Source organism: Miniopterus natalensis, chromosome 10, assembly GCF_054644295.1.
Source record: "Miniopterus natalensis isolate mMinNat1 chromosome 10, mMinNat1.hap1, whole genome shotgun sequence".
NCBI lineage: Eukaryota > Metazoa > Chordata > Mammalia > Chiroptera > Miniopteridae > Miniopterus > Miniopterus natalensis.
In genome coordinates, this window is record NC_142090.1 from 15946028 (window position 1) to 15959702 (window position 13675).

The window sequence follows — 13675 nt, forward strand, 5'->3', positions numbered from 1 at the left end:
AATGTTGGCTTAGGTAGGGACAAATCCCCTTGGTTCAGCAGAGACTAGCCTGGAATTTTTCAGAAGAAGCTTTGCTAGGCAACTATGGGAAAAACAAAATAAAAGTAAAAACAGGAAATAGCATATAGAAATTATAAAAAAACCGAGAGCAAAATAGAAAAAAAGAAAGAAAATTTCTAGCCTGAGATAACTGAGTTCTAGTATTAGCTTTTCTTGACTCAGTTTACCTGACACATGTTTTCCCTGTTTTTTTTGTTTGCTTTTGGATTTGGGGGTTTTTTTTGCTGTGATATTGTCTTCCTCTGGGAACTCACGCTAATGTCCCCCTTTTTAGTCTGAATATATTCTTTCACTTAAGACTCTTCTCCATCTTCATCTAGGAAGGAGTTGAGATTGGCAGTAGAGTCCCTTTCTCTTCTAGACAGCTGGTGACTGATCAGATGGAGAAACCTTTCTTTCAGGATAAAATAGCTAAGGGGTCCCACAAACACATCTGAGGACCAACGCTAAGCATCCTTTTACCTAGTGTGAAAGGAAAAACATAGGTAATGTCAATGAGTTTTTGTGTGTTTTTTAATATGTTTTTATTGATTTCAGAGAGAGGAAGGGAGAGGGAGAGAGAGAGAGAAACATCAATGACGAGAGAGAGTCATTGATCGGCTGCCTCCTGCAGGCCCCCTACTGGGGACCGAGCCCACAACCCAGGCATGTGCCCTGACCCAGAATCGAACCTCCATCTCCTTGATCCTAGGTCCATGCTCAACCGCTGAGCCATGCCAGCTAGGCTCAATGAATTTCTTAATAATAGTAAAGGACCGATCTTTTTATTTTGAGATTTTTGTTTTTCTTTCTTTTTAGGTATTAAAATTGCAGATGGTAGTTGTGAGTCATTAACTAAATGCTGTAGTTACCTCCATTTTCAAGGGCAAGTGAGACAGGTTTTAAATTTTGATGTTCTCGTCTTAGGAACTACCGAGTAGTTGCTGTAATACAGTCCTCAACCTAGATATTCACTTCTTGATTGAATATTAAGTCCTGGGTGAATACAAATTTAAGTAAGTTACTGTCCCCGCCTTCAGGGAAATCCTAGACCAGGAAAGAAGGTGGAGGTGTGAACAGTGGCACAGGGTGTCCATATTCTGGAGCCAGGGAAAAAAGAAAGTGCTGGATTCCACCTGGGACAGCTTATAGAGAAAGTGAAGTTTTGTCCAAGGCCAAGCTGAGAAAAGGCTTTCTAGAAAGACATTTGCTAAGACTGGAGGCCTGAATGACTATGGCATATTTTGGGGACAATTCAGGCACCTTCAGCTTGGGAACGTGGGGGTGAGTGGCAGAAGATGAAGCTGGAAAGGTATTACCCAGTTTTGATTTCATATTGCACAGCTACCTGGGACTGAACATATGGTTTTCATACTTGCAGGCCAGAAAAAAGCCCGAGCAAGAAAGCTGTATTTTGTAATGTCTTTATTATCAGCCTTTCCTCACTTAATGGCTTTTGAAAATGCCACTAAAATTTAATATGGGTAAATGTCCTGAGCTTGGATTCAGAGTTCACTGTCAGAATACAGGAGAAGGAAGACCCGAGATAGGCATTTTTGCTGACCATAAACCACCCCCCCTGAGCCCGTGATGTGCCCCAGCTGCACTGAAAGCAGATGCCATCGTAGTGACATCTGTGGAGCCTCAGACTCCAGGCAAGCAGCGGGAGAGGCCTGCCAGACTGGGTCCTGGCCTGGCGACATCTGGGCGCTGTGCGCAGGTCTGGGTCGGTGTACTACTTTTTTAGAAGAGATGTGGGTAAAATCTAGAGGATCTCCAGAGGAGATGGAATGCAAACCATCATACAAAGAGTAAAATTAAAAAGAACAAGAGAGCTGCCTTTACTTATTTTAACTGATTTTTTGAGGCAGAGGCGGGTGGCTTATTCTGGGTTGCAACAGTAAACTGGATGGAAATTAGGGACCAATTTTGGCTCAATGTCGGAAGTAATTTTTAAGAGCTTTTTTCCTAGTCTTTATTTTACATACAACTATGAGATTGTTTTGACAAAATATGGAAATGTTTTGACAGAAACTAGACAGCAATCTTAACCTGTAGAGATGCTGTAGCAAATAATCCTATTTTGAAGGGTTTGTTGGACCTCTTGAACTCTTTGCATCTTTAAATTCGATGAAATTTTAGCATTTGTTCTATTTTTTGACTTTCTGACTCTTCCCCACTTTGCCACCCTTATCTTTAGATTAACCCAATTTATTGTGAATTTTAAATTTTTTTTTAGTATCTGACCAAAAGGATACCACAAAACCCAAAGTATCAGCATGTCAAGTCAAGACTGGACACTGGTGAGTAAAGATTAGAAAATTAAAACTTTTTAAAAAATGCAATAGCTAATTATTGACAGGCAGCTAAAAGTTTCTCACTGTCTTGTTTGATGTCTTTCTGGGCTCAGGGACTTGTCTTTGAAACCTGTTTTTCAGATTGTCAGTTAAAATTTCCATTCACATAATTAGCTTATTATAAATTGAGAAATTGATGAAAACATTGTTCAAGAAGTTGCAGGGCTGAGGCTAAAAAATACCAGGTAGTCAACTTCTATTTGGGGACACCTCAAGTGTATTTCTTTAAACTGGGAGTAATAGATTATACTTGTGTACGTTTTTTAATTTGGTATTTTCAGAGTTCCAGCTACGTGCAAAGTTATGACCTATGGAACTATAAAGATGAGTGTGAATCGTGATTTTTGCAATCAAAGAGCTTAGATTCCAGTGGAGGCAGACAGACTTGAATGAGTAACTGAAATACCAGGCAAAATTAAATTAGTGCTGCAATCCAGGTAGAATGAAATTTGAGTGCATTACTGCTTATTTCCATGCTGTTAACATTTTTCACAGGCCCCTGGTGGATTTGCAGCCCTGTGAGATTTTGGTTGTTTATTTGTTTAGTTTTTCCAAACTTTTAAGGCCTGCTGTGGAAAATCCATCCTAAAGATGATTTCGCTAGTAGATTGGGGTACTGCGTGCCTTTAGTAATACTGAACATTCATTCCACCAGTAACCTGAAGACAACTGAGAAAATAAATTGGGATGTCAACTTTGTTGAAATCTCGTACATTTTGTCTTTGTCTTTCTCCAGTCTCCTTCAAAATCATTATCTCTCACTATCCATGTTTCCTCATATAAAATAGACTTACATGCTTTAAATGAACCCATTTGCAGATACAATTTCTGGGGATCTTTCTTTCAAACATTTCCTGCTGTACAGATGTTTCCTTGCAAATATCCTGTTTGATGGGTGGTAGAAAATACTATCTGTTATTGAGAAGGAAGAAATTGTGGCACAGAGATTATGTGGTTTACTTGAAATTCAGTAAAGGGGAGAGAACAAGGATTTGTATGCAGGATTAGAAAGTCGCTGTTGGAGACCTGGCACAAAGTCCTGTGTACCGTCTCTCAGTCCTGTGTACTGTCCTCATTTTTCTCCATCCTCATCTACCACAAACGCCTTCAACTCGTCCAACTCTACCTATGTCCCCCTTAATGACAACTGTGACCCACCCTTCTAGAATAAACTATTCTGTGAGGGATGCCAACTGCCATATTTTCTCTGAGCTATCCAAATAACATTTTAAAGACTACTATGAAGGAATGCATTTCTTTTGCAACCTTAAAATTAAAATTTTTTAAGAGCTGAGGGTTTTTTCCAAATATATAGATTTGTCTATAGCTTCATATTTTTGTCTCTTAGAAATTGAATTGGGATTGGTGAATGAAAACCCATTTATTTCTCTTCAACTTCTCAATTCATAACCAAAGTTTCAGTCAATATAATGGTACCTGAAATTAATTTTAGATTTTTTAATTGAGATACTTATATCTTCTTTTTATAATACATAGTAATTATCTATATCCTTTATATCGTGAAACTCTGTGTGTGTGTGTGTGTGTGTATGTGTGTGTGAATCCTTACCCAAGGATAGTTTTTCCATTGATTTTTAGAGAGAGTGTAAGGGGGCGGGGGGAACATCATGTGAGAGAGACACACTGACTGGTTGCCTCCTGCATGCGCCCCAAGGGGGGCGGGGATTGAACCTGCAACCCAGGTATGTGCCCTTGACCGAGAATCAAACCTGCGAGGGACCAATGCTCTAACCGTGGAGCCAGGGTATCCTGAGATTTTTAAGCTGGTGTTTTGCTAATTAAACTTTTTATTTTGAGGTAATTATAGATTCACATGGAATTGTAAGAAATGAAACAGAGATTTCATGCATCCTTTACCCAGCTTCCCATGGTAACATCTTGCAAAATGTTACTGCAAAATCACAACCAGAATATTGACATTGATGCAGTCAGTCTAGATGCAGGACATTTCCATCACCACAAGGATCCCTCATGCTGCTCTTTTAAAGCCACATCCACTTTCCACCCTCACCTCGCCCCTAACTCCAGCAACCACTAATCTGTTCTCCATTTCTATAATTTTGTAATTTCATAAATGCTATATAAATGGAATCATACAGTATGTGACTTTTTGGATTGGCTGTTTTGCTCAGCATAATTCTCTGGAGATCCATCCAAGTTTTTGCGTGTATTAGTAGTTTGTTCCTTTTTATTACTGAGTAGTTACGCCACGGTATAATACAGCATAGCCAGTTGCCTGTTGAAGGACATCTGGGCTGCCTCCACGTGTTTTTTTTTTAAATATATCTTTATTGATTTCAGAGAGAGGAAAGGAGAGGGAGAGAGAGAAACATCATTGGATGAGAGAGTCATTGATCAGCTGCAGCCCGCAACCCGGGCATGTGCCCTGACCGGGAATCGAACCCAGATCGCCTGGATCCTAAGCCGACACTCAACCGCTGAGCCACGCCGGCCGGGCTGCCTCCACTTTTTGACTGTTACAAATAAAGTTGCTGTATACATTTGGGCACAGATTTTTGTGTGACTGTAAGTCTTCATTTCTCTGGGATAAACGCTCAGAAGTACAATTGCTGCATCGTATGGTAGTTAGAGTTGTATGTTTTTAAAGAAACTGCGACACTGTTTTCCAGAGTGGCTGGACCATTTTATATCCCCACCAGCAATGCATGAGTGATCCAGTTTCTCCACCTCCTCGCCAGCACTTATTTGGTGGTGTGGCCGTTTGTTATTAGCCATTCTGATAGATCGGTAGTGGCACATCATTATAGTTGTGATCTGCATTTCCATATGGCTAGTGGTGTTGAGCATCTCTCATGTGCTTATTTGCCACCTGTATATCTTCTTCAGTGAAATGTCTGTTCCTGTCTTTTGCCCATGTTCTAACTGAATTTTTTGCTTTTTAATTGTTGAGTTTTAAATGTTCCTTATATACCCTAGTACTAGTCCTTCGTTGGCTACAGGGTTTGCAAATATTTTCTCCCGTTCTGTCGTCTGTCTTTTCATCCCCCTAGCAGGGTCTTTCAAAAAGCAAAAGTTTTTAATTTTGGTAAAATCCAGTTTTAATGTTTCCTTATACGGGTCATACTTTATTGTCAGGTCTGAGAACTTTTTGCCTAGCCTAGATCCCAAAGATCTCCTATCATGCTTTTTTCTAGAAGTTTTTTAGCTTAAAGTTTTACATTTAAGCCCATGATACATTTTGAGGTAATTTCTGTGTAAGATGTGCAGCTTAGATTGAGATTAATGCTTTGCTATGGATGTTCAATTGCTCTAGCACCATTTGTTAAAAAGATGACCTTTCCTCCATTGAATTGCGTGTTCACCTTTGTCAGAAACCAGTAGGACATATTTATGTGCATCTATTTCGGGTTCTCCATTCTGTTCCATTGACCTGTGTGTCTGTCCCCCTGCCAGCACCACACAATCTTGAGTACTGTAGCTATATAGTAAATTAGATAGTTAAACTTGGTTACTGATTACTCCCACTTTATTTTTCTTTCCAAAATTATTTTAGCTACCCTAATTCCTTTGCTTTTCCATGTAAATTTTAGAATAATCTTATTTACATCTATAATAATATTACTATGATTTTTTTAGTAGCATTAAACCTGTGTATCCATTTGGGGAGAATTGACATCTTACTGTGTTGAGTCTTCCAGTTCATTAATATACTATGTTTAACCATTTATTTAGATCTTCTTTGATTTATTTCATCAGCATTGTATAGTTTTCAGGATATAAGTCCTGTACATGTTCTGTTACATTTACACCTAAGTATTTAATTTTTTGAGCAGTTGTAAGTGGTGCTATATTTTAAATTTTGGTATCTGTGTGTTTATTGCTAGTGTGTAGAAATACAGTTTCTTTTTGTGTTTATTTTGTATCCTGGTCCTTGCTAAACTCACTTTTTTAGGTACAGGAGACACTTTGGGGGTTTTTTAGGGGGGTGTAGATCTTGCACTTTCCTATGTAGACAATCATGTCATCTACAAAAAGGGACAGTTTTATTTCTTCCTTTCCAGTCTGTATGCTTTTTCTTTTCTTTTATTGCCTTATCACACTGGCTAGAACTTCCAGAACTATGTCAAATAAAAGTGAAGAGAGTGAACATCCTTTTCCTTTCCCAGCTTTAGGGGGAAAGTATTTAGTCTTTCATCATTAAGTATAATGTTAGCTACATCAGGTTGAGGAAGTTTTCTCCTATTACTGTTTTTCTGAGAGTTTCTATCATGAGTGACTGTTGAATTTTATTAAATGCTTTTACTGCATCAGTTAATATAATCGTGGGGTTTTTTTTCCTTAACTTGTTAATATAGTGGATTTTCAAATATTGTACTAGTTTTTTATCCATGGAATAAACCTCAGTTAGTCATGGTATATAATTCTTGTTGTGTATTGTTAAATTCTGTTATTATTTAAAGGTTTTTGTGTCTGCATTCATGAAGGACATTGGTTTATAGTTTTTTTATTTTGTTTTATTTGTCTTTGTCTGGTTTTTGTATCAGGATAATACTGGCCTCATAAACTCAGTTGGGAAGTGTTTTCTCCTGTTCTTTTTCCTGAAAGAGTTGTGTATTATTGGTATTAATTCTTTCTTAAACATTTAGAAGAACTCTCCAGTAAAGCCATCTGAGCCTAGAGATTTCCTTTTTGAGAGTGTTTAAATTTTGAATTCAATTTTTTAATAGTTATGGGGATATCAAAATTATTTGTTTTACTCATGGACACAAACTGTAGGGAAGGGGGTGGAGGGTGAGTGGGGTCCTAATATATGGTGACGGGAGATTTGACTTTGGGTGGTGGGCACACAGCAACATACAGATCTCGTAACAGAAACCCACACCTGAAACTTACATGTTCATATTAACCATTGTCACCCCAATAAATTTAATTTAAAAAATCAAATTATTTGGTATTCACTTTGGTAGCACGTATACTAAAATTGGAATGATACAGAGAAGATTAGCCTGGCCCCTGCACAAGGATGACACACAAATTCATGAAGTGCTTCATATTTAAAAAGTAAAGTCTAATTATTTGTTTCATAATTGGCTGAGTTGTGGTAATTTGTGTTTTTTGAGGAATTAGTACATTTACCCAAGCTTTCAAATTATGTGTGTAGAGTTGTTTTTAGCGTTCCCTCATTACCCTTCTGATGCCTGTAGTGCCTGATGCCCGTTTCATTCCTGATATTGGTAATTTGTGTCTTTTCTCTCCCTCTTTTTTTTTCTTCACTACAGATTTGTCCATTTGATTGACCCTTTCAAGGAACCAGTTGTTGGTTTCATCAATTTTCTCTATTGCTTTTCTGTTTTAAATTTCATTGATTTTTGCTTTCATCTTTATTATTTCCTTCCTTCTGCTTACTTTGGGTTTATTTTTGCTCTTCTGTTTCTAGATTCTTGAGGTGGGAGCTTAGATTATTGATTTAAGACTTTTCCTCTTTTTTTAATCCATGCAGTTAGTGCTATAAATTTCTCTCTGTACTGCTTAAGTGACTCCCACAAATCTTGATATATTTTCTTTTTCATTCAGTTCAATGTATCTTTTTATTTTCCTAAGACTTCCTCTTTGGCCCATGAATTATTTAGAAGTATTGTTTAGTTTGCAAGTGTTTGGAGATTTTCCTGTTAAATTTCTGTTATTGATTTCCAGTTTGATTCCCTTGTGGTTAAAGGATGCACTCTGTATATTTCAGTTTTTAAAAATGTATTGATGTTCATTTTATTATGCAGGATATGGTCTATCTTTGTTTATGTTCAGTGGGCATTTGAAAAGAATGTATATACCCATACTTTTGATTACAGCATTCTTTCTTCTTTCTAATGTTCTGAGGCTCCATCTTTTTTTTTCTTTCCATTTCTAACTAGAGAACTTCCTTTAGACTTTCTTTCTTTAACCAGTGACAGATTCTCTTATTTTTCCTTCATATGAGAATATCTTTATTTCCCTTCATTCCTGAAGGATATTTTTCTCTGGGTTGGCAGTTCTTTTCTTTCAGCACTTGAAAAGTATTGTGCTGTTTCCTCTTGGCTGCCATGATTTCTGATGAGAAATTTGCTGTTATTCGAACTGTTTTTTCCATATAGATAATAAGGTGTCATTTCTTTCTCTTAGTGCTGTCAAGATTTTTTTTTTTTTTCCAGTTTTCAGAAGTTTAATTATGATGTGTCTTGGTTTGGGTTTCTTTGGGTTTGTCCTGTTTGGCATTTGCTCAGCGTCTGTATAAATCTGTAGGTTTATGTCACTTACCAGATTTGGGAAGTTTTCAGCCATTATATATATTTTAGTACTTTTTCAGCTCCACCCTCTTCCTTCTTTCTGGTACCTTGATGGCATCTCATCATGGCTCAGCAAGGATGGAAATTAAGGCTTCTCACTTGGCCTTTGTTGGCAAGTGGGGCCACACTTTTTATGTGGGGCTTAACTGGAATAAGGCAGTTACAGTCTGATGGTCTTCTGTCTTGCTAGGTTGCTCCTTTCCTGGTTCTTTGACTGGAGACAGTAGGCTTTTGTTGGGGATTTTTTTGTCTACTTATTGTTATTTCTAGGTTGCTAGCTTCTTCAGCTCCAAGTCAGGGTATATGAGGCAAAAAACAAACAAAAACCTAGGTAACTTAACTATTCCTTGGTTCCTGAGGTCCCTGGCCAGTTGTCTGCCCCTCTCCACCTCTCAGAGTCTTCTTATGTTTTTTTTTAATATATGATGTCCAGGATTTTTGTTTTGTATTTTTAATTCAATCTTTTTTTCTAATTGGTGTGTTATTTTCTTAAATTGATATATATTTACATACCATAAAATTTACCCATTAAAATGTACAATTCAGAATTTTTTAGTACATTCACATGGTTGTGAAAACATCACCACTATCTAATTGCAGAACATTTTTATCACCCCATAAAGAAACCCCTTACCCAATAACAATCACTTTCCATTCCTTCCTTTTACCAGTCCCTGGTAACCTCTAATCTACTTTCAGGATCTATGACTTTACCTGTACTGAACATTTCCTGTAAATGGAATCATGCAGTAGTGGTCTTTCGTGCCTGGCTTCTTTCACTTAGCATAAGGTTTTCAAGGATCAGTGTTGTTGTAGTATGTATCCGTGCTTTAGACCTTTCTATTACCAAATAGTATTCCTTTGTGTAGGTATTCCACATTTTGTTTATCCACTCATCAGTTAATGGACATTTGGTTCATTTACACTTTTTGGCCATAATGCTGCCATAAACATTAGTGTACAAGTTTTTGTGTGAACATATGCTTTCAGTTCTCTTGGTTATATACCTAAGAGTTGAATAATTGGTCATATGTTAACTCTGTGTTTAATTTTTTGAGGAACTGCCAAACTGTTTTCCAACGTATCCGCAATGCAGGAGGGCTCTATCTTCTCCACATCCTCAACAATCTTTTTTACAGCCCATCATTTTTATTATAGTCACGGTTGTAGGTGTGAAGTGGTATCTCATTGTGGTTTTGATTGGCATTTTCCTAATGACCAGTGATGTTGAGCACCTTTTCATGTGCTTATTAGCATTTGTATATCTCCTATGGAGAAGTGGCTATTCAAACCATTGGCCTGGTTTTTTAATTGTGGGTCATTTTTCTCTTTATTGTTGAGTTATAAGAGTTCTTTTATATTCTCTGGATTCTAAACCCTTATCAGAAATACGATTTGCAAATATTTTCTCCCATGTTGTGGGTCGTCCAGGGTTTTTGTTGTACTTAGCTGGAGGAGTAGGGAAAAATACATCTACCTCATCTCCCTGGAAGTAAATGTCTCCCAAACTGGTTCTTAATCACTTTGGCAGGGTCAAAGTGTGCTTCATTGCTTAAAACTGAAAGTTTATTTTAAAGTCACTGTGGGAGAGAAATCTTATCCTAGTTTTCAGTTTCTTTTGTTGTTTCAAATTAAATTATTTTAAAGACAATTTAGGGGAAAGATTGGATTTTAATTTTTTTTTATTCATTTTTATGACTTACCTCCCTGTGTATTCGGTATAATAGCCTGTGTGTTATATGCCAAGATATGCAGATCCCTTCAGCCCTCTGGGTAGCCATCAGAGCCTGAGACAATGCAAACCTGTGTTCTGTCCAGATAGTAACACTTATATGTGTGCCATAAGGTGAAAAGGGTGAGTAGTCCTGGTTAAGAAAACACAAGAATGACCTTATGGCCCAAGTGAGAGTAAAGAGTTCCCATCTGTGGGATGTTTTTCAGCTCTGCCATCAGAGCAGTAGAAATAAGCACAGGAATGAGTGAGTGTTTCTCATTTCTAGGCTAAATAGATAGGTCTTTAATCTTTGCTTACCAAGCAGTGAGTAATTCAGAGTTAATCACAAGAAATCAAGAATTTCGTAGTATCTGCTGTCTTCGCCCAAATCACCTTCTACTGAGTTCTTCAAAGACTGATACCTTCTTCCTGGATAAAGACTGTTTTTTAATTCTCTACTTCTGATTCTACGTCTCTTATAAACTCAAACACCAGTGTATAGCCGTGGCTAGAAATATCAGAATTACTTTGAACTTCAACTATTTCTTTTGTTCCATAGGTGCCTGGGTGTATCTTACCAGCTCCCCAGCATTGCCAGACTGTGCCATGAATGGATTATGCTTCTGATGAAATCCCTGGTGGCGTTTTGTTCAGTGTCCACTGCAGGGTTCTCGTGTATTCTCAAGCACCCTCTCTGGGCTTCTGTTCTGTAGCACCACGGGCTGATTAAGGAACACTTTCCAAACCCCAGGGCCCTCCCTTTGTTAGTCTCCTGCCCTCTTTCATTGCTTGTATTATCCTCTCATTTCACTCTATTTTCAGTCTAATTTCAAATTTCTTTAGCTTTCTAAAATTCTGTAGATTTGCTCCACTCAGTGTGTTCTGGCCTTATTTTTTTTTTTAATTCACCTTTTATTATCTCTACACAAACTTGTAGTTTCTTTTTTCTTTAGTCTTTACTTTTCCTGAATTTTTTGCTAATAGCCTTGATCTTTAGCAGTCAAACTCATTACAGACTAGGTACTCTTCATTTTTTTCAGTATTTAATTCTGTTTCTTATGTCAAAGGAAGAAACGTATGTGAAAGCCTTTTACAAACCAGAAAGCACTATACACTCGTATAACTTATTGAGATTAACAAAGGACCACTGTGCCTCTTTTCACGCTTTCTGCTCCTTCTGAGCCAAAAGAACTTCTCCATAGAGGAGGGGAATATTGAAGAAAAATAAAGCAATGGAGTTGTCTCTTAGCAACCAAGTCCGTGCCTTATAAATCTTACGTTAGATTACTGCTGCTCAAAATCACTTGCTTTTCTTACTGGCTTAGTACAAATAATGTTATTAAATTATAGGAAAAGAAAGGAAAAATCTACTGAATGAGTCATTCAGCTCATGGGCTGTGCTCTATCTTTGCATAACACTATTGATATAGTTGGGTTGTCTCTTTCCCTTGATTCAAATTGTAAAACTTTTAAAATATATCTTTTGCTGCAACTTAAGTTATATACTACATAGAAACTAAATGCCACCTTATACATTTCTAGGTTGCCTGACTCCTGAAACAAGATGGGTCGGATAGGTAGCATATAACGTGTACTGCATATAAATCAGGTTGTACATTTAAAGGAAATCAGATGTACAGAAACTCAAACCAAATTGGGGTACGATTATTTGCATTATAAAAATAACTCATTAGGAGGATTCTTCAGATAGCAGATCTTCATAGTATATTTTATTGAGCAAATATTTGTTAGTGCCTCCTGTGCTAGACAGTGGAAGAGATGAAGATATTCTGTGTGTGTGTGTGTGTGTGTGTGTGTGTGTGTGTGTGTGTGTGTAAATAGCCTCGGGCTTTCCCAGTAATAAGGTAGATAAGACTTGCACACAAATAAGGGAGTAAAATGATAAATGCCTATGACTGGTAAGCCAGGCGCTGTGGAGGTTCAGGGGACGAACAGGTCACCCCAAGCTGGGTGAACTATTATGATTACATGGACAAAGCGACACATTCAAGAACCCAAGGCTAGCAGAGATCTTGTCAAGTTTGGTAGTTAAGGCAAGAGGGAAGAGGTAGGTAAGACGGTGCCCTCAGCTCTAGAGCAAGGAGTTTAAATTTTAGCCAGTAAGCAATGGGGAGCCACTGACTTTTTTAAAAATCAAAGCCTGGTCTAGGAAGTCTATCTCGCAATAATGTGTAATTTTAATTTTTTTAAAAACTGGTTTGCTGATAGTCCTTTAGGCTCCTTTTGTATAAAACAAAGATGTGTTTATAAGTGAGTCAATTATAGAATTGTTTCATTCCTGGTCTCTTTAAAAGGTAGCCAAAAAACTATTTTCAGATGAAATTAGATCTGGTACAATAAGCTGCTTAGTTAAGATATAAGCATTATATGAAGTGGGGTAGAGTACTACTTTGCACGCGTTCTCAGATCACTTTTAGGGAATTTTGTGTCGATGAGTCAGCCGTCCTACTGTCTCATTTCTCCAGTCGGGACAATGCAGAATTCCACCATTTTCTTTCTTTCTTTCTACTTGGATAGAATGAATATCTTTAGTGCAAACAGCTTCTTACAATAGCCCTCTTAGATGTGTTCTTAATTTGGCCAACTATTTGCCTACCTGTGCAGAAGACTGTTTCCCTGCCTTCTCCTCTAGCAGGAAAAACACACAGTAGGACTGACAGCTTGTGAGGCGCTGCTGTGCAGAGATGAATGGCGGTGTAAACACTCTGAAAATGCTGATAACTGACTGAGAAATGGACCTGAGACCCTTTGTTAGTGGAAGTGCAGGGCTTTAATAATGAAGACTGTGTAATAAGGTTGGCTGTCGTTTCCCATGCAGTGTGCCTCGGGGGGCTTAGAGCATGAGCTGCTTCCCCCTGCTTCTGTGAAGGAAGCCGCACGCCCTGCATATGCACCTCACAGTGAATCCGGGTTTTTACACCGCACAACTAGAGAAGCAGGGTGTTTCCGTGCGCCTGGGAGCCTAACGGGGCCACTGCGTTCATGTAGCTGTGCGCTGGCCCTGTGGCTGGCTGGCTGCACTGCCCTGGCCCAGAGAAACGGCCCTGTCAACACGCGGCTGCCGGGACTCGGGCACATGTGACCCAACACCGTTCTGGAAAATAGTTTCAGAGTAAGACTGGGGGTGCTGTTTTCTACCCCTACTGTGCTGACCACACCGAGCTCCCACCTGAGTTCAGAGTTGCAGGGAGAGGGGTATTGCCTGGGAAGGATTCATGGTTTCCACTCTGGAGATCTGGTCG

General features: G+C 38.3%; 1 protein-coding gene and 1 non-coding gene across 3 annotated transcripts in view; both read left to right on the forward strand.

Annotated features, from left to right (window-relative positions):
* Positions 1-13675, forward strand: part of CEP41 (centrosomal protein 41) — a 42719-nt gene that overhangs the window by 9039 nt on the left and 20005 nt on the right. Inside the window, exon 2 of one of the 2 annotated variants that reach the window (XM_016213391.2) lies at positions 2279-2342. The exons of the other annotated variant lie outside the window; for it this stretch is intronic. Within the exon in view, the coding sequence (XP_016068877.1) occupies positions 2279-2342 (64 nt within the window). The remainder of the gene's footprint in view (positions 1-2278; positions 2343-13675) is intronic. 2 annotated transcript variants of the gene reach the window in all.
* Positions 7330-7436, forward strand: LOC148092193 (U6 spliceosomal RNA). The gene has a single exon (XR_015715234.1). It is a non-coding gene; the product is annotated as a U6 spliceosomal RNA (small nuclear RNA).